Raw genomic sequence first — 20,166 nt, forward strand, 5'->3', positions numbered from 1 at the left:
TAAATGGCCTTTTTGCTAGAAAAAAAAAAAATCAATTCACCGGGAACTTTTCTTTGAGCGAAAATTGCCAGCTGGTTGCAGTTTTCTTTTTTTTTTTTCTTAACGAGAGAACACATATATTAATAAGAATAAATTATTATCAAAATCATTACAATTTTAATAAAATTTTTGATATAGTTTTTCTGTTTCCAGAAAATGACGGCCGTCTTTTACCCTTTTTGCTCCTCTTTCACATTTACAATATCTACACCACCTTATCCATCCTTTTGTTTTTTTCCTCCCCTTTGACCAGTTTGCCCTCATGGCCGCCACCGAATTACACATTCTCTGTTCTCCCCCGTTTACACGTAGAGGATAGATGTGGAAAAATATAAACGGAAAGCGGAATAAGACAGGAGGAGAGTAAGTAGGGATTTTTCTCTTTCTGTTTGATAACCGATCAGTCATAATCGATTTCACGTTTTTTTTTGTTTTTCAAAATTTTCTGTAAAAAGGAAAAAGATATAAGTCAGAATCCGCCAAACGACGAGGGGGATGAGAAGTAGTAGGAGAAGCCGCAGCAACGTAGTATCATGGCAATAGCTGGATTTCAGAGAAGACGCCGTAGGAGACTCTGGATTTCAGGCCAACCTTCTTATTCAATTCCTAATCACCTAACTTAAACCCTTAGGCCTTATCTCTATTTCTCCCAATTTTCTTTTCTTTTCTTTTCTTTAATTAACATTGGCGAATTCTGTTCTGGTTTATGCAAGATTCATTCGCTTTCGGAAACTGTTAAAACAAGAGAGGTTAGTTCATTTCCACGAAATCTAATTGCTTAATTGCTCTTGCTCTGTGTTTTAATTCGTAATTATGCTACTGAAATTTTCTCTTTCTCTAATATCGTACTTCTTGTTCTCTTCTGCGTAATAATTGTTGGCTGGTGGAGATACTTTGGATCCTCTTCTATCCTTTTTGTAACTGGGGTTCTAGAAACTTGTAGAAGTAGATTCTCACTTTTAAAAAAATAAAAATAACTTGTTCAACTTTGTTGGTCTGCTCGATGGTCTCAGTCCCAGTTTCTCAAACAACAGTGATTTCAAATTCTCTAATAACTAGTTTTGGAATACTCTGCTTCTACTTGATTTAGGAATTCCAATACAAGGAAATATGGATACGACGTCGTGTGTTCGATCCATGGATCAGGCCGTCGAAGAGATCATGAGAATTCATAGATCGTTACCGACGAGACCTGGGATCGACGAGGTGGAAGCCGCCAGCGCATTGATTCTGAACGTTGACAAAGAAGACCAGGCTAGACTTGAATCCATTTCCAGGCAAACCAAGAGCCCTGATGTACCCGAAGAGCTCTTTACCATCTTGCAGGAGATGCAGAAGAATTTGGTTTATTTCCAGAGCAAGGAGCAGAAGAGGGAGGCTTTGAAATTGCTCGATCTCGAAAGTATTCACGTTCTGTCTGATGAATTTATCCAGAGAGCTTCCAAATGCTTGCCTTCTTCTTCTTCTACTTCTTCCTCTTCTTCATCCTCCAGTTATGCTAACGGCTCTGCTTCTACAGTTTCCAGCAGCGGCTTCTTTAGGGCCAGTGCGCAAACTTCCGTTAACAAATCATCTATTACTGCATCCTCAAACTTGTACTATTCTGATCAAAACCCTGTGAGGACTGCGGAATTGTTTTCCCGAGATGATAGTTATGTGAAGAAGGCCAAGCCATCATTTTACTCTGATGGAATCGGTGTTTTGTCAACGCCACAGATAGTGGATTCCACTCTAAAAACTACCGTAACTACTCCAGGTGTGCTTCATTTCTTCAACTTTTGATTTGCTGCTTCTCATAATATATCTATATTGTTAAAGCCTTCTTACTTTGTTCAAATTGCTTTGTGAGCATCCCGCGATTCTTTTGAATTATGGCCAATTAGATCCTCTGATGATTCCATTGCAGAGTCTTTGTTATTTATGTATTACTACTGTTTTAATCTGATGTGATTCCATGCTACAAATTTGGTAGGTCAAGATGGTGACAAGTTGAGTCTAATAAAGCTTGCTAGTTTAATTGAAGTCTCTGCCAAGAAAGGCACCCGAGATCTCAATCTCCAAAACAAATTGATAGATCAGATTGAATGGCTACCTGACTCAATAGGCAAGCTGTCAAACTTGGTTTCCTTAGATTTGTCTGAGAACAGGATAGTGGCCCTGCCAGCCACTATTGGAGGCCTTTCATCTTTGACAAAGTTGGATTTGCATTCTAACAGAATTACTGAACTCCCAGATTCTATTGGAGATCTTCTTAGTCTAGTCTTTTTGGACCTGAGGGCTAACCAGTTATCATCTCTGCCTGCAACATTTAGCAGATTGGTACGCCTTCAGGAGCTTGATTTGAGCTCAAATCAGCTCTCTTCTCTCCATGAGTCCATTGGTTCACTCATTAGCCTGAAGAAACTAAATGTGGAGACCAATAATATCGAAGAAATTCCACATACCATTGGACGATGTTCTTTGCTAAGGGATCTTCATGCTGATTATAACAGGCTTAAGGCACTCCCAGAAGCTGTAGGAAAGATAGAAACCTTAGAGGTTCTGTCTGTGCGCTATAATAACATCAAACAGCTACCTACAACTATGTCATCTTTATTAAACCTGAAGGAGCTGGATGTGAGTTTCAATGAGCTTGAATCAGTGCCTGAGAGCCTGTGTTTTGCTACCTCACTTGTGAAGATGAACGTAGGAAACAATTTTGCTGATCTGCAGTCCCTACCAAGATCTATTGGGAATCTTGAGAATCTTGAAGAGTTGGATATTAGCAACAACCAAATACGAGTCCTTCCAGACTCCTTCAGGATGCTAACACGACTACGTATCCTACGTGTAGAAGAAAATCCTTTGGAAGTTCCACCAAGACATATAGCTGAAAAGGGTGCTCAGGTAAAGTATTTCCTGTCTTCAATAAAGTGGCATGTAATTTACTTCATCTCAAGGCTAATTTGTTTCTTGTATTTGCTTCTTCATGTCTCAGGCTGTTGTTCAATACATGGCTGAGCTTGTTGAAAAGGACGTCAAAACACAGCCCATAAAGCAGAAAAAGAGTTGGGCTCAGATGTGTTTCTTTTCGAGGTCTAACAAAAGGAAACGCAATGGCATGGAGTCATGGACCATATGAAAGCTTGAATTGCTGTACTATGACATGACCTTTATGTTGGGTATGTTGCTGCATAATCTTAACCCTTTCCAATTATTAATATAGTTAGAATCACTAAACTTTTGCGAAGGTCTTTACAAGAGACTTTGCAGTCAGCATCTTTAGACAATGGTTAGCCAGTTAGGCTGGATTATATGATGTAAGGGTGGGTAGGGGGGGATGGTCAACAGAATTGAGATAAGTAGCATCTATAGTAAGGCGAATTTTGATAATGTCATGTTGCAACAGACTCATGTATTTTTGTTTTGCGTTGTGTTTCTTATAGGCATTTAGCTGTTTATAAAGGAGAGATCTCAATGCAACCAAAAAATCTATCCATCAAACAGGGGACTCGGTTTGTAAAACATGGCTCTTACTCTTGTTTGTCAAATTGTAGATTTACTTTTTTCCCTTACATATTTTTTTTAATATAATTGGTTTCAGTTTTACTCCATTTGTATCTGTTCTTTACCTGTAATGAGGTGTACACTTCAGCTGGCAGAGAGGGGTAAGAATATACTGTTCTGTCTGAAGTTTGATTTTACTTTTTTCACCACTTCAATAGAATCTCTTTCCTTTGAACAGATTTTTAGATTCAGTAGAATTTAGAATCTGTTATGCGATCGTTTTATTTATGGTTAAAATTGTGTAAAGCTTTTAGTGATTATAAGGTGGAAGTTTTCCATGCAGACGGGTGACTTTCTCCATTCAAACTATGAAAAAGCAATTGATGTAAGCAATGACATTGCATGGCGTAGTAGGCATAATTATTAATTTTTCATTTTTTAATTATTATGCTGCAACAGCCACCATGACTTTGCTTCCTTGCTGGAAGGGTCGTAAAGGATGACAGGTATTACGTAGTCATCTTGATTTTATAATCTTTAAGTAGTGAAAAAAAAAAGTTATTTTATTTATTTATTTGTTTTTTCCTTCTTTCCTTGCAACTCGAATCTTATATTCCCTCTAGAACGTGGGATCGATTTTTTAAATTTCCTTATTTCATTCAATTGGCATAGAATAGCTGACTGAAATATAACATTTTATTTAGAGCATATTTGTGAGGTAATTTTATAGGTTTCGTGCTGGTATCCTACGAATGACATTGTTTCATATCCTTTTTAACTGCTGATTAGTCACTTCATGGTTAAACTTCTTCTTCCTATCCCATTGCTATGTTACGAATTCCAATCAGTGGCAAGTGGCAACCAACAATAATCACCACAAAAGTCATTATAAAAGAAACCCACGATACTTATTTTCAAAACCCATTTCCTAATGACTTATTAGAGGTAATGCGTGTGAGTCGGTTCATGAATACAACTAACTATAAGAATAAAAAAACATAGAAATTGTAAACTAATTTGACTATAAGATCAAAAAAATGTCTTTATTTGTTATACCAAAAAAGTTTTTCTAAAGGAACTTTGAGGTACCTTATCTGTACTCATTAGCTAGAAAAAAAGCAAAATAATTTTTAATCAATATATTTCATGATTTTCTAACCGTGTTAAAACATTTATAATTTTCTCTTTTATTCATAATTTCACATTTTTAAATCAAGTTTTTTGTTATGTAAATTTTGGTGGTGAGATTTTAAATTAATTTTTTTCTGCACTCTAACTCCTTTTCACAATTATTTTAAGCCACTAAAAAAAATCAGTAACTCAGCATTTACAGAAAAAATATTAAAATTATTATCTTTTTGTTCTCATTCGGCAGATGGAATGAATTATGAAAATACATTAAAATTATGAAACGAGCAGTAATTTAAAAAAAAATAATAAAATTACAAAGTGAAAACAAAGTAACAGCGCTATAAATTTTAATGGTGCCTCCAAAAATCCTCTTAAAATCTTAACAACGTTGCGATGTTCATTGTTTTAAATAAAAACAAGGTTGATTTTTATTTAATTTTTTGAGTTGTCTTATTTAGAATAAATTATATCCTAATCCAATAATTCATGTAGATTTACATATGTAGAATGATAAATCGGTAATAAAACATCAAAGGAATAATAATGGATTCGATAAAATGTAATAATATATGCATATTAAAAATAATTTGTTCTTTAAAAAAATAATAGTAATGGTTTTTTTAACTTTATTATCATTCTTTAATTGAATCGTCATTTACTCAACTTTACCGTACCAGCAGTTATTGGACGGAACCTAAATCTTACACTTGGTTTTAGAGAAGTGTAAAGAGATAAATTAAAGTTTTTTTTTTTTAAATAAAATAATGTAAAATAATAAAAAATAAAATAAAGTTTTTTAGGATGAAATAAGATTAACGATGGTTTATTAATCTCTTCTCTTGCGATATTTTAAAAAATACTCAAAAATCTTACTTTCTTCCTAAAACCTCACTTCTAAATAAATCCACGTATCTTAATTACATTAAACAAACTTAACCAACCTCCAAAAACTTCTCCCAAACGAAGTGTTAGGATTCTGTGATTTCTATCATTACCATCACCTTCTTCTTGCTCAGTCGAGAAAAGTTACACTAACATCCATTTTCCCTCGCGTGGCATTCACTCTGCCCTCGAGCTGCTTAGTCGACGTTGTGCAATGCGACTCTCCTGAACCGAAGATATCATCGGAATCTCGCTACTTCCTTCAAAATCTCACTTTTTCGATTATCAAGGTAAATCATATTCTGTTTCTTATCATCTCTTTCAGTGATTTCAGGGTTTTAGCTTTTTGTAGTTGAAAGCTGATCTTGCTTTCTCAGTTCAATTGATTTTTCATTTTTGGTTTTGCTCTTTTATCTTTTTCTCTCGTTTGCATAACCAAATACTGAGTTCAGTTCTCTTCTTCTTTATCCATTTATTATGTTGTATCACAGGCCACTGTTCATTTCATTGTTTGTAGGAAATGCTATTCATTCAACTGTTCCTCATTCGTCGCGCTTTAATGCTAATAATAAATTGTTTTGTTAACCTTCCTAGAATCTGCTTCAATTTGCTGCCCTAACATTTTATAATACGATTTCATCCAATCTCACCATCACTTTCTCATTCCATTGCTGCCCTAAATTTATCTGTTTCCATTCCTCTTTAAACCCAAGTTTCTAACTTTCAATGTTGCTCCGTTGTCTTTAATTTCTGCATTGTCTTTTTGAATTTGCATGCTTGGAAGCTTTACACATTGGCTTCATTGTTATCTACTTGTTTATGAGTGCATTCATTTTGATTTTGATCATATTTCTTTTAAACAATTAGTGTCTGTTTCGCTCTTCTTTTTTTTTTTTCATTCTCAATTACTTTGGTAGATTTGCTTGTAATCATGTTGATTTTAGCCTTAACTGGTTGACTTCCTGTTCAACCATTAACTTGCATAATTGTGACTAAAATCAAAACATTATTTACAGCATCTGTACCAACTAAAAGCAGTACATTTCTAGGCATGTTGCCTTGTGTTTGATGATATTTCTCAGAGTGGAATTGACTTTTAGATTGCTGAAAACTTTTCGGTTGCTTTTGTTTATTTTTGTGGAGTTTGGACTATATTACTACTACTACTGTGTATTTGTCATTTTGCATTTACTAATGCGTTTATATTTTCTATTGCAAGAGTTCCTGAATGCCATATTTGAATATATCCAATAGATTTTTAATGTATCTATTGTCTCAATGCAATGCTGTGAATGTTTATGAACTACATAATCCTTTTTGGTTACTGTTTTCTGTAGTATTCCCTTTGCATCATATGTGAGTTCTCATTTCAGCAAACACTATGTTAAGTTTGGGACTGACACTATATATCATCTATTTTCAGAGAAAAAGGGGGGCGCTGTTCCAACCAAGTCTATTATATTTTTGCTCACAATCCTTTCAAGTTCATCAAGTTGATATTTTTGCTGTTTTAATCTGAATATGGCTGATTCAGGTGAATCTCAACAGCCTGCACTAGGTATATCTCTCTCATTCTTAAAACTCATCTTTATAGTTGGTTTTCTTTTGTTTATTCCCTTTGTCATTGTTGTATTTCTTTGCTATCAGCAGCAACGTTTTATGTCTTTGGCATTTGCAGTGTGTAACTTCTTCAGAAAGCCATTCAGGAACGATTCAAAAGCTGAAAGCTCGTTGCTGCACAATCAGAAAAAAGCCCCAAAACCTGACAATAAGTTGTACTTTTCTACTGGACCTTCCAAGAGTTTTGTGTCCACTGAATCAAATGTTGAATCTAATCGATCAATATTTCAATTTGATTCTTCAAAGGAAATTCAAGTTCAACATGATAATAAAGCAACAGCAACTCTAGAAACTGAGACTCAGTTCTCAAAAGATGCTTGGGCCATTCGTGAGAGAGCTCTTAAGCAAGCAGAGGACTAGAGGAGGCTTTGAAGAATGAAAATCCAAGCTCTGATAAAGAAAAGTTGTATAAAGGAATTCATGGATATACTGATCATAAAGCTGGGTTTCAAAGAGAGCAAACAATATCAAGTGAAAAAGCAGGTGGAGCTCATGGGCCTCTTAGGGCCTCTGCTCACATTAGGGTGTCAGCAAGGTTTGATTATCGGCCAAACATTTGCAAGGATTACAAAGAAACTGGTTACTGTGGGTATGGAGATGCATGTAAGTTCATGCATGATGGAGGGGATTATAAGCCTGGTTGGCAGCTGGAAAAGGAGTGGAAGAGGCAGAGAAGATAAGGAAGAGAAATTTGGCTTTGAGGGAGGATGAGGATGGTGTAGAACAGAGCAATGAAGAAGAAGAAGAAGAAGATGATGATTATGATTCATTGCCATTTGCCTGTTTCATTTGTCGGCAGCCTTTGGTGGATCCAGTCATGACTCAATGCTGGGCACTACTTCTGTGAGCATTGTGCTTTGAAGGTGTGTGTTTTGGAGGGAGAGAGAGAGAGTTATCAATTAAAAAACAAAAACAGCAGAAAAAGAGAAACTCAAAAAAAGAAAAGAGGACAGAAAGTGGGGCAATTGTTTATAGGCCATTTGGTATCCATGCTGTTTTTGGTTTTTGTTGTCCATTCTTCAAAGAAAATTATATTATTAATATACATTTGTTTTTGTCACTTTATATTTTAAAAAAGATAAACAAGTTGCAACAAGTGAAAACCACAAAGCGGTATTTACTTATTTCATCAAACTGCTTTCAAAGATGCAGTTTTTTAGCATTGGACAACAATCACCAAAAAAAAAAAAAAGCCGTTAGAATCTCAGTATTGATGTGTAACCTGTAGCAATTCGGGATTCCTGTAGAGGTTTACTTCCCTTGCCCTAAGCAGAGCCAACCCTTTTTATCTTGTGCTGCGCGTCATAATCTCTTCTTTTGCATTTTGAATTGTATATTTATGGTTTTCTGTGATAGTGTCTGATCTATTTCCCCATTTTGGTTCACAGCACCATGCGAAAAACAAGAAATGTTTTGTGTGCAGCCAATCCACGCTTGGCATTTTCAACACAGCTCATGAGATACCCAAAAAGATGGCTGCTGAGGGTAAATGATACTTTTTCTGATCCGACATCACTAATGCGTGAACATTTTCATTATGTGTTTTGAACTACTGGTCTTTTCATAGGTTAATGTTGAAGAGAGTATATTTTTCAGTGATTCTTTAATGTTCTCTCAACTATTAATGTTAGCAAATGTAATCTTCTAGTACTTACAACTCTTTCTCACAACACAGCTTATGAAATATGTAAAAAATCCTAATTTAGACTAACATTTTCACTTTTGGATAATTTAGTTTGATGAAGACTTTCCCTTCAACTACCATACCGTTTCTGTGTCCAGCACACCCAAAAATTATGAGTCTGCTTTTTTCATACTCGATAGATGTTGCAACCTTCAATCATGTAAACGAAACAGTACATTAATCATATCATACAGCATTTGGGCCCAAGAAGTTCCGTACAGATTCAATGAGGGCATTGTATTTGACTACCTAATTCAATATTTTGGTGGTCCAGACCTGAGAATCAAACTTCCACTCTTACAAGTGGGAGGAATAGCTTTCCTTCCCCCCATTTTTATATGGCTTTAGAGACATGATAATAAATGAGTAACGAAGGTAGTTGTGTGGGTCCGTCTATGAAAATGCTTCAAGAATCAAGGGCATCCAAGAATGTAACTAACTCTGTGTTCAAGAACATAATACACAGATTACAACAATGCCCTTCAGACTGCCATAGGTTGAAGGGCAATTGCTAGTCTTCTTGACTCATAGCTATATAATTTATTATTAATTTAAGTTCCCCAACATTGGATTCTCCATGGATGGTGGCTAGTTGTAAGGTCCAAAGATACCAAAAAACTGCCCTAACTAACAATTCCATGCCTTCTAGTAATAATGAAACCGCAATTCTTGCGCTGCAACCAAATTAAATACAATGTACCATGTCCTTGAGAAAATAAACTCCGTGGGATCTGAAGCATAGAAATCAAATGTCTATTGAATTGTATAAGGGCACACATGGAATACAGCAAGAAAGGAAGAGAAACAGAAAGAGATGTCAGCAAGCTATTCTACTTGTAGCTTGTTGTCCTTCGATAACATCCAGGAAGAGAAGAATATGGAGATGGTCTGTGTCTTAAAGATTAAGGCTGAAAATGCAAATGTGACGGTGAGGGCATGGAGATCTGTGAAGAGGGTGGGTAGCAGATTTCTGAGAAGAAAGCGAAAACGAGTTTTGGGGTTGTCTCGGAGGGCGATCTTGGCTTCCCTTCAGGTGAAGAGAAAGGTTTGCAGGATTTTGCAGAATACAAGTGTGAATGGCTGCAGACATGAGCTGCTGAATTATGACATGAATAGCTACTCAAAGAACTTTGATGATGGGAGGTGGCAGCAGGAAGAGGTGGAGTATTATAGGTCTAGATCTTTTGCATATAGATATGGCAAAATTAGCAGCACATAGCTGCATGCTTGCGTCCTCTCTTCTAGTTTTTATGATATGTGATTAATTATTAGCATATGAGAGCCGATGTTTGATATTTCTACTAGTGAAAATATTGGACTACATAATATTGCTTCCTTTTCTCTTATACCATTGACCTTTTATATCTCTCTCACACACACACACAGGATGATTAATGTTATGTCTGGGGACTGGGAATGCAACGCTACTTAATTAACATGAAAGTTTTCTAAAAATGGCTAATTAATTAGGAGTTCAAAGAGGGTATCTCTATATCTGTTTGGAAGAAATCAAATCAACATATTCATTATCAAGTTAATAATGATGAGCCTATGGTCGGGGGAAGGATATTAATTTAGTGATAATATTGTTTCTCTTGCAAAAGAAAAAGGTTTGTCCCCCAATTTTGTATGTTCTCTTTTTTATTGTGATATTCATTAGGATTGAAAAAAAAAAAAAAACAGAATAAATGTTCATTTCTAATTTCCTTCAAATGATAATCGATTAAAATAATAATTTCTTTATTATTGAATCAATAAATTTAAGAGACTTTTTACTTTAAATGAATTATTATTATTATTTTTTTAAAAATGTTTAATTTCATGAAACTTTGATTAGAATTCAATTTAAAAATTTCTTATTTTAAAATCGTAAAAATAATAATTATATATATTATTTTAAAAAAATTATATTTTTCCTTTAAAAACTTCCATAAGCGTATTCATAATTTAAAACGGATTGCCAAGTTCAACCTTCCTTGCCTCCCACATGGGTTTGGGAGTTGAATTTCCAAGCATACCTTCAAAATTTCTTCGCTTGGGACACAAGACAATAAATGGTGACAAAGACCAATCCAATTATAAGCACAAAGTTCACCATTTCTTATCTTGGGACACAAGACAATAAATTGTGACAAAACCAATCGTAGGCATAAAGCACAGTAAATTAAGTAGATTAAATAATAATTGATGGATTGGGAGGTCTCACTGCAAAATTAAATTATTTTAGAATTTCAAAATCAAGGCTTTTTTACTCTTTATAATTTAAAAAACGAACAAAGACTAATTATATTATCCTTTATTAACAAGTGGACGCATTTTACTTTGGACAACTGCCTTTTTCTTTTTTAATTTATTTTTTGGTTTTTTTTTTATTTACTTTTTTTCATTGTAAAATTCGGCACTTTGACTCTTGGGCGCCAAGAAAAGGAAGTCATTAGTCCACAAAGGAGGCTAACGGTTTGTTTGGATAAGTGGAAAGCGAAGAGGGAATAAAATAATCAAGGAAGATAAGATTGGTTAGATATTTTTTTTATGCAGATAATAAAAGAAAAATAAAATTAAAAAGAAAAATAAATTATTTTCTTTTTGAAAAATTTTTTTAATTAAAAAAAATAAGAAATCAAATGAAAAAAATGACACTTAAACTAACCAACATTCTTTTAATTTTTTAATTTAATTTTAATTTAATTTAATCTAAAAATTTTAATATATCTAATTTAGTTTAATTTTGAGAAAGGTGTAATTTACTATGCATAAATTGCCTTTTTTTTAATTTTTAAATATTTTTAAAATTAATTATTTTTTTAATGTTAATTATTTTTAATCTTAATTAATTAATTATAATTAGTTATTTTTATATTTTATTTTTTTAATATTAATTAATAATATGAAAAAAATAATATTTTTATATTTTTAGTTTTATTTAATTATAATTTTCTAATTTTAAATTACAAACATCAAATATAAAAATCATATTTTTTTATTTAAATAATTAAAATTAATAAAAATTTTAATTAATTATATGAAAATATAAAGATATTTTTTATATTTTTATCTTAATTAATAATATTAAATAATAAAAATAATATTTTTTTTTATTTTTTATTTAAATAATTATATAATATAAAAATAATATTTAATATTAAAAAATAATTAAATATTAAAAAATAACACATATTAATCAATTGAACTAATTTGAATATAAATTAAAATTTATATATTAAATTAAATAAAAAATTAAAAATAAATTAAATTAAATCTCTCTAATAAATACAAAAAATAAATTAAGCTTTATTCTATTTTTTCTGGTTAAAAGTGATATGTTTATAGCTAAAAAGCTAATTTCATGTTTTGATTTTTAGATATTAAAAATTCATTAACTGAATGATTAAAATATATTACAATTAAATATTAATAATTGAATTATAATAAAAAGGATATATTTTTATATTGTTAAATTAAAATTGTTTTTTAAATGTAACGAAAATAGATTATTTCACTTTTTTTTTTTTTACAGTGAATATGGTGTTGCAAAATTACAAGTCATAGGCAAGACATTGATTCTAAAATATCATAAATAACACTTGAATTCTCAATTTTTTTTTTAATTTTAAAATTGATCGACTTCTTGTTTAATTTTTAAATAGCAAATACAATTCATAAATTTTTTATTTTTAATAAATGAAATAGGTATTATTAAATAATTAAGAAGAAAAATAAGTATATATTATTATATAATTTTTTTGAAATTATAATTTAAAGTTAAAATATTATTTTTTAAATGTTCTTGAAAATAATTAATTTTTTTTAATTAATAAGTACTTTTCTTAATAGTACAATGACAATAACGCCGAAAGTAACGTGCTGCCGTTGGATATGAACTGTTCATAAAACCCTAATCTGCAAAATATCTGCTTGAATTATTATCCCAATTCCCAACCATAGTCAAAGGAAGGAAGCTCTTGCTCTCCCTTATCCATCTCTCTCTCTACAATCGAAAACAGGTGTTTCTCTTGTTCTTCAATCTTCTTCTATTGGGATTAAGCCAAATTTGCTCTTTACAGAATACTTACCTATATTCTCTGTTTGTTGCTTGTTAGGATTATCTCAGATTTCTTCCGATCATGGCGACTAGTAAGTGCCTTTTCTTGGCCTTGTTATCAAGTTTATACTTTTGCCCTTCGACTTTTGGATGATGTACAGAATCGTATATGGGTTTTGATTTTTGTGTCTTAATTATGTGCAGGGCTTATGTTTGAGAACTCATGTGAGGTTGGAGTGTTCTCCAAGCTCACCAATGCTTATTGTTTGGTTGCCATTGGAGGCTCTGAAAGTTTCTACAGGTTTCTTCTTTATTGCATTTCCAACTTCTTTTAAGGGTTTTTCCCCCCCATAATTACTGAATATTGCGTGATTCTTTTTGTATCAAGCACATTCGAAGCTGAGTTAGCGGATGTTATCCCTGTAGTTAAAACTTCCATTGCAGGCACTAGGATTATTGGCCGTCTTTGTGCTGGTATGCCTTTCTTTTACCTAATCGTTTTCAACTTTATTGCTCTACAAAGAGCCTGTCATTTTTTTTGGTTCTGCCACTGCAGGAAACAAAAATGGGCTTCTGTTGCCCCACAACACCACCGACCAAGGTGAGTATTTGCATTTTTGAAATTATTATATGAGTTGCTTACGACTTCTAGTATAGTATCCTTTTACCTGAAATTTTTATGGTTTTCCCCCTTCTTTTTATTGAAGAACTTCAACATTTGAGAAACAGTCTACCTGATAGTGTTGTGGTTCAACGAATTGAAGAGAGATTATCTGCCTTGGGAAATTGTATAGCCTGCAATGACCACGTTGCTCTAACACATACAGATCTAGACAAGGTATGAATTCAGTTTTTCTCTCCTATTCATGTCTGTCAATGATTGTTTTTGTAATCACTATGAATGTGATTTGGTTGCTTTATGTAGTTGTGTGCCTGTCCCTTATTATTATTATTTTATTACTATCAATTATATTTCCTTTTTTGAAAAGTTATTTTTGCAGAACTGTTATCCTCTGATTGCTATTTATTATTTTTTTGGTTTGTAGATTTTATTTTGTTTAACTCAAGGAAATTCTTAAAAAAAAAAACTCATAGAAATTATAGCTTGATCACATCTGTGTCTTAAGTTAATTGAGGATACTATAAGGACAAGCTATGCCATTCGAACAAAAGTAACTGTATTATTCATGGACAAGGCTTTCACCTTTTAAATCCCATTCAGTTTTTCCCCCGATGAATTTTGAGGCAAGAATGGAAGTTCCTGTTTGGATTCCTAAAAGAACGGAGAGTGAAATTACCAGATTGCTTGAGTACTTGGTTTTACAGTTTTCTGGTTAGCATGATTATCTTCTAGATCCTAATATATGTCTTATGTCATTTTCAACAGGAAACAGAGGAAATGATTGCAGATGTTCTTGGTGTAGAAGTTTTTAGGCAGACAATTGCTGGTAATATTCTTGTGGGCAGCTACTGTGCCTTTTCTAATAGAGGTGGCTTGGTAAGAATTCATTTGCTTTTGTTGGTTTTTAAAAAGAAGGATATAGGGCATATAATGAGACAGACTAAATTGGTCTTTAGAATTTTATTGATTAATTTGGTATTTATACAGCCCAAAATATAACAAACTGCATGAAAATCTCATAAAATCAAAACAATTACTAACAAATCAAAACAAAACTTATTTTCAGCTTTTGAATAACTCAGCATATTTTTTGTGATTTGACTTATCTGCTGTGGAATGACCAAGCGTTCATACCTTGTTGATCTTTTTAACTTTTGTTGGAACAGGTTCATCCTCATACGTCTATTGAAGACTTGGATGAACTTTCTACTCTCCTTCAGGTGCCTTTAGTGGCTGGTACTGTTAACCGTGGCAGTGAAGTGATAGCTGCTGGCATGACTGTGAATGACTGGACAGCATTCTGTGGGTCAGATACCACAGCTACTGAACTTTCTGTAATTGAGAGTGTTTTCAAGCTGAGAGAAGCTCAGCCAAGTGCCATAGTAGATGAAATGAGGAAATCATTAATTGACAGCTATGTTTAAGTCATTAATGTTGTTTCGTTGTGCATTGCATTAATGGCACTTGATTTTGTTTTATAAAGCTGAAGTAATGCTGATGTTTGGTGATAACATGTTATGTCCTGAACTGAAAAAGGATCAAGTTTTGAAATTGGGTTATCAGTAACTTTTTTATGAAAATACTAACTCTCTGTGATAATTACCCTTCATAGTTGAATTATGTGAACTAAACAGACCAAAGATCACAGGAGGTGCTCGTTGCATAAGATTATTTCACTCTTTAACGTGCATATATTTGCAACAGAAAGCTTGATATACTAGCCTTTAACTCGCTAAAGCTTGAATGGTTTGAGTGTGGTTGTTCTACAATATTTAAGTGACAAATTTACTGCGGAAAATGCTTCAAAAAAATGAGAAGAATTTGAACTCTAACCGCGAAGGCAAAAACGTACATGGTTTTCCTTTATTTCTTGGGCTGGAGTCCTGTTGCAGCCTTCGGTCGCTTCGATCAAAACTGTGTTAGCTGCATATCTGGTTCCCATCAATCTAGTTTTTTCCATCTATCTAGGAAATCAAGATGGAACTGAAAATTAGGATATTCTTCCCTGTGATGGGGATTATTGATGCTGATTGGCGATTGGCATATAAATATTCTGAGAAGACGGGCAGAGAGGAAGGAGGGCTTCAAATTATGTTGTTATTATCAATATTACCGTTAATGATTTTTTAAAAATTCAGAACTCTACTATTTAAAAATTCACGTCCCTCTTTTCTTATTTCCCGCAGCTTAATATTGCGAAGGATACAACATTAGTGATTCTGTGTTAATTTTGAAATTAGTGAGAGTGTTGGCTGCTCTATATTTTTCTAAACTCGGAAAAAAAATCAATATTAAGAAAATAATAATATTAAAATAATCATTATGAGCTAATTTTATCAATTAAATAATAATTATTATTAATATATTTTTTTAAATTGATATTTTGCATAAATTTTTTTTGAATAATATTTAATTTAATTATAAAAATATATTTCTTTATACGATGAGGTAATTTTAATAATCTTCATATTTTACCATTTTCCCATACTTTTATCTAAACAATATAGAATTTATAAACATTTACCATACATACATTCCATTCCATCCAAACAAATAGGATAACATAAAGAAAACTTTGCCTATTATTTTATTTTACCCGCTTAAAAAACAATTTTACTTTACCTCATTCCATCCCTCCAAACATAGTGTTATGCTGATATGGCAAAATATGATTGGCATGAGAATGAAGTCATAGCTAGAGACAGGCCGGAGGTGATCCCTGCTGCGTGTCAACATTTCTCTTTTCACTCTCTTCTACTAGGAGTCTAACGTTTAGAAAATCTCAGGCATCCAAACCGTTAACTGATTTTCAGATTCAATTTGAGAACAATTTGGGGAAAAAAAGTAGGCGAAGAAATGGAATCGTCCGATCGCACAGCTCTGGAGAACCGTCCCGGCATCTTCATGATCGGATCCTCCAACGTTGGCAAACGCACTCTTCTCTCTCGTAACTCTCTCTCTCTCAATTATTTGTCGACTGATGGAGATTCATACATCCAAAGGAAGCTCCTTTCATTGACAGCTTTGAGAATTCTTTATCATTTGCACCAAATTATGTTTCTTTCTTGTTAATTGCATGCTTTAAGTGATAAACTTGGCTGTTTTTTATTTAAATCCAAAAAATTCATTTGGAATTATGGTTAATGTGGGATACAGTTGCAACTTATTTTTAATTTTGTCGCTAAATCGTGATATAATTGCTTAAGAACTTAATAATCTGCAAGAAATCCTGTAACTTTAGCAGTTTAAATTGTGTTCTGGTTGTAGGATTACTGTCGGTGGATTTTGAAGATGCTTCTGATTCATCATTTGAAGTACTCGCCCATGGGTGTCTCCACAGTGCCTTGTCTCTCTACAAATAATACTAGATCCACCTGTTAAGAAAGAAATTAACACAAATAATACATGTTTCAATGGAGTTCTTAAATTAGGGTAACTTAATTTGTGTTCTTTTTCTTCTCTTTAACAGGTGGACTATCAATACAAAGTATTACACAGCAGACGTTTCTGTATGGATGGCTCATCTTCATGACGAATTCTCCATCAGGACCCTCCCAAGTTATAACCGCCTGGCTGCCTTAGTGATGATCTTTGACATGAGTGATGTTAGCCTCTCCTTAATGATACTTACGTTGTTTTACTAATTGTGAATGCTTCAATCTCCATCTGGGACTAGCTCTTAATCTGCAGTGGTATCATTTGGATTCTAACATTTATGCACTATATCCTTCTTTTAATGGATTATGTGCAGTTATCATCTCTCATTGCACTTCAGAACTGGGTGTCTCAGATTGATATTCAGAAGTTTGAAATATTATTATGTATTGGAAACAAAGTGGATCTAATTCCGGGTCATCCAGTTCATGCTGAATACAGAAGACGCCTAGAGAAACTTGAAGATTCTTCTGCTGATTCTCTTACAAAATTCTATGAGTTTGGGATTTCTGAAACTGAAGGAAGTAGTCTTTTGGGTGGTGAGGATCCTGCGGTGGAGATCAAGAAGTCATGTCTTGAATGGTGCACTGAGTATAACATTGAGTACATTGAAGCGTGTGCCTCCAATGCTGATTTTGACAGATGTAAGACCTATTGTTCTCCTTTAGGTTCAATTGACTAGCGTGTAGTTTGGCTACATGACTAATATATGCAAAATTGATGAACAGAAATGAATTACAGCTCGTGTGTGTGTGTGTGTGTGTGTGTACCTTTTGGATTGGAAATATTCTGTTGCTTTATACCCCAGGCAAGCCTGCCTCTATTAACCAGCACGTAATGTTATCATATAAATGTAATTCTGTTTCTTTTTCCTCAGAAATTTGACTAATATATGCAAAATTAACACTTGGAAATAAATTACATAATCGTTATGCCTAACTTTGTATTCATCTGTCTTTAGAATGAGAAATATCTTGGTTAGTGCTTTATAGTCTCTTATTCCATTAATCATGTACAAGTTCTAAAGGACACAAAGGTCATTAGAGGGACATTGTGCATTGATGAAACTATTCTTGCTGGTGGGCTGTGATTTGAGATTAAGATTTAGTAAGATCTTGAATCTTTTATACAAAAGGAGAAAATGAACATGAATAGGTATTGAGTTAGACTATGGTATGACTAATTCACAGTTTGAACAATGAAAGATATACCAGGAAAAAAGAGGCATTTTAATCAATAATAATTTATGTAGATGTCCCTTTTTTATCCGCAAGATAATGAGCCTGTTCTTTGCAGGTTTATCAACTGATGGTGATTCACAAGGAGTTGAACGTCTCTTTGGTGCTCTTTCTGCTCATATGTGGCCTGGAATGATCCTAAAATCTGGGAAGAGCATAATTCAGCCAGCATTGCCTAATAAAGAAGGTTTTACATGACATCTTTTAGTTTGTTTTCTAATTCATCAACAGGGTTGCTAAATATTTTCACATGGCTTTCAGACTTGTCAGAAGAAGAATCTGATTATGAATTCGAGTATGAACTTCTGTCTGTCAGTTCAGCCGAACCATGGGATGACACAAATGGAGGATGGGTTTCTGCAAATGGTAGTAGTTCTGTATTGGATATAGGGGCATCAGTTAATCATAATAATCATACTACAGAACATGATCGAGATAATTGGGTGAAGTTTGACAATGAAGAGCTACAGCCCTCAACATCAATGGTGGAATTGCAGGATGATAAGGAAGCGGTGCCCAAAGTAGCAGATCCTAACAAAGACGCAGAAACAAATGAGGTTACACCTTTTGAATTTGAGGACCTAGAGCAGTTAATGTCTGAGATTGGAAATATGCGTGACAATTTGAGGTTTATGCCTGATTTTCAAAGGAGAGAAATGGCTGCAGAACTGGCCATGAAAATGGCTACCATGTTTGGTGGTGGTAGTGATGATGAAGAGGAGTTTGATTGATCAAATGGAAATCAAAGACAGTCTTTAGAGTAATTAGCTTTATCTTTATAGCCCTCAAAACCCATTGTTAACTATTTTAGATGTTGATGATAAGTTCAATCTTTAACCAGGACGAAAGAGATGAGCTTTTGGAATTTGTATGTTATGTTTGCTCACTTCTTCAGTTTTAGTACAAGTGGCTGATTAGGAATGACTCCACGTTGTTTTATGCGCTATCATTTACACTTGAGATACCGTTGGGCAAAACTTGAATATATGTTGTAACAGTGGAAATGTTGGATATGCTTGTAGCCGTTTTTGCATATGGGGACACATTTGTTATGCTCCTTTTTTTTTACATGTTAATAAAATAACTGACAATGCACTGCATTAGCTGCAGCCTAGCGAACGTGATACTGGATTACTTTTGCAGGCTTGCTTATAAATTATAATACCTAACAGGATGATATTTATAATTCAGTGGGATATTGGGTACTTTTAGGTTGAACTTTTTGGACTGAATAAAGATAGCGGAAGTAATTGATTTCTGGTATCTTGGGTTTACATTTGCTTATCGTACCTAGAGTAGGATTTGATTATATTAAGGATGCACTTTAGTTGGGAAAAAGAAATGACAGAACTTGACAAGAGTCTACTTGAAAAGGATTGGGAGAGATCCCCATTCTGTTGATAAAGCAAATTAGGCCAGCCCGAACTTCCTCCCCGACATTACCAGAAATGGATAATCATGGTAGTATATCTATTCGTAGAGGCACCTTCCGGACCAGGGCAATGGCAAATTCGCCCCACTTCCACTAGAAGTTATTCTGTAGAGGACAAAAGCCAGTTACGATCATCATTGTCCACCGTACCACTTCCGTCCGCAATTTGCAATTTTTTTATGCATGCGGAGGAGGTGAATGCCGGAGAGTGAGGGATCTGAAAGAGAATACCGTATTATTGGCGACAGGGAGCCCTTCCAGAGATTGATACTTGATCTTACAGGATTCACATGTTCAATAGTGGAAACTTAAGGAACCGGCTAAGAGTGACTAAACAGACAAAACCTATTCATTCCATAGCCTCATCTGTTCGAGGCATTAAACAATCCATTCCAATCCTCTTTCCTTTGGTCTCCTCTAAAGATGTGCCTGTTGGTTGAATCTATCTTTATACCGACGATTTATATGGGGATTGCCAAAAGATTATATCTTGTGATGGGTTAGAATATAAGGAAGGTTCGCAAAATAGCACTGAATGGATTCGTCTATGGTAAA

At 33.7% G+C, this 20,166-nt stretch overlaps 3 protein-coding genes and 1 pseudogene across 8 annotated transcripts; all 4 read left to right on the forward strand.

Annotated features, from left to right (window-relative positions):
- Positions 1 to 432: 432 nt before the first annotated feature.
- On the forward strand, positions 433 to 3,970 carry LOC110672826 (plant intracellular Ras-group-related LRR protein 4). Of its 4 annotated transcripts, XR_002498380.2 has the most exons (7): positions 433 to 788; positions 1,130 to 1,795; positions 2,012 to 2,925; positions 3,017 to 3,200; positions 3,465 to 3,533; positions 3,623 to 3,686; positions 3,869 to 3,970. XR_002498380.2 is itself a non-coding variant. In XM_021835719.2 (5 exons), the coding sequence occupies exons 2-4, from the start codon at positions 1,150 to 1,152 to the stop codon at positions 3,158 to 3,160; spliced, it is 1,704 nt and encodes a 567-aa protein (XP_021691411.2). In that variant the 5' UTR covers positions 525 to 788; positions 1,130 to 1,149; the 3' UTR covers positions 3,161 to 3,200; positions 3,465 to 3,762. The 4 variants fall into 4 exon arrangements, 1 of the variants encoding a protein (XP_021691411.2); XR_002498378.2 differs by having other exon boundaries at positions 3,465 to 3,686; XR_002498379.2 differs by lacking the exon at positions 3,869 to 3,970 and having other exon boundaries at positions 491 to 788; positions 3,623 to 3,762.
- A 155-nt stretch (positions 3,971 to 4,125) lies between these two features.
- On the forward strand, positions 4,126 to 10,188 carry LOC110672827 (zinc finger CCCH domain-containing protein 1-like; annotated as a pseudogene).
- A 2,526-nt stretch (positions 10,189 to 12,714) lies between these two features.
- LOC110672877 (eukaryotic translation initiation factor 6-2) lies at positions 12,715 to 15,086 on the forward strand. Of its 2 annotated transcripts, none has more exons than XM_021835795.2 (8): positions 12,715 to 12,846; positions 12,943 to 12,976; positions 13,089 to 13,185; positions 13,273 to 13,358; positions 13,441 to 13,485; positions 13,592 to 13,722; positions 14,272 to 14,382; positions 14,673 to 15,086. In XM_021835795.2, exons 2-8 carry the CDS (start codon positions 12,967 to 12,969, stop codon positions 14,928 to 14,930), a joined length of 738 nt encoding a protein of 245 aa, XP_021691487.1. In that variant the 5' UTR covers positions 12,715 to 12,846; positions 12,943 to 12,966; the 3' UTR covers positions 14,931 to 15,086. The 2 variants fall into 2 exon arrangements, with proteins under 2 accessions (XP_021691487.1, XP_021691488.1); XM_021835796.2 differs by having other exon boundaries at positions 12,722 to 12,846; positions 12,954 to 12,976.
- A 1,079-nt stretch (positions 15,087 to 16,165) lies between these two features.
- On the forward strand, positions 16,166 to 19,288 carry LOC110672842 (uncharacterized). 2 transcript variants are annotated; one of them, XM_021835748.2, is made up of 6 exons: positions 16,166 to 16,453; positions 16,774 to 16,834; positions 16,976 to 17,111; positions 17,258 to 17,585; positions 18,238 to 18,366; positions 18,441 to 19,288. In XM_021835748.2, the coding sequence occupies exons 1-6, from the start codon at positions 16,363 to 16,365 to the stop codon at positions 18,908 to 18,910; spliced, it is 1,215 nt and encodes a 404-aa protein (XP_021691440.2). In that variant the 5' UTR covers positions 16,166 to 16,362; the 3' UTR covers positions 18,911 to 19,288. The 2 variants fall into 2 exon arrangements, with proteins under 2 accessions (XP_021691440.2, XP_058009047.1); XM_058153064.1 differs by having other exon boundaries at positions 16,357 to 16,453; positions 16,774 to 16,882.
- Positions 19,289 to 20,166: the final 878 nt, after the last annotated feature.

This window comes from Hevea brasiliensis, chromosome 9, assembly GCF_030052815.1.
Source record: "Hevea brasiliensis isolate MT/VB/25A 57/8 chromosome 9, ASM3005281v1, whole genome shotgun sequence".
In the NCBI taxonomy this organism is placed as follows: domain Eukaryota; kingdom Viridiplantae; phylum Streptophyta; class Magnoliopsida; order Malpighiales; family Euphorbiaceae; genus Hevea; species Hevea brasiliensis.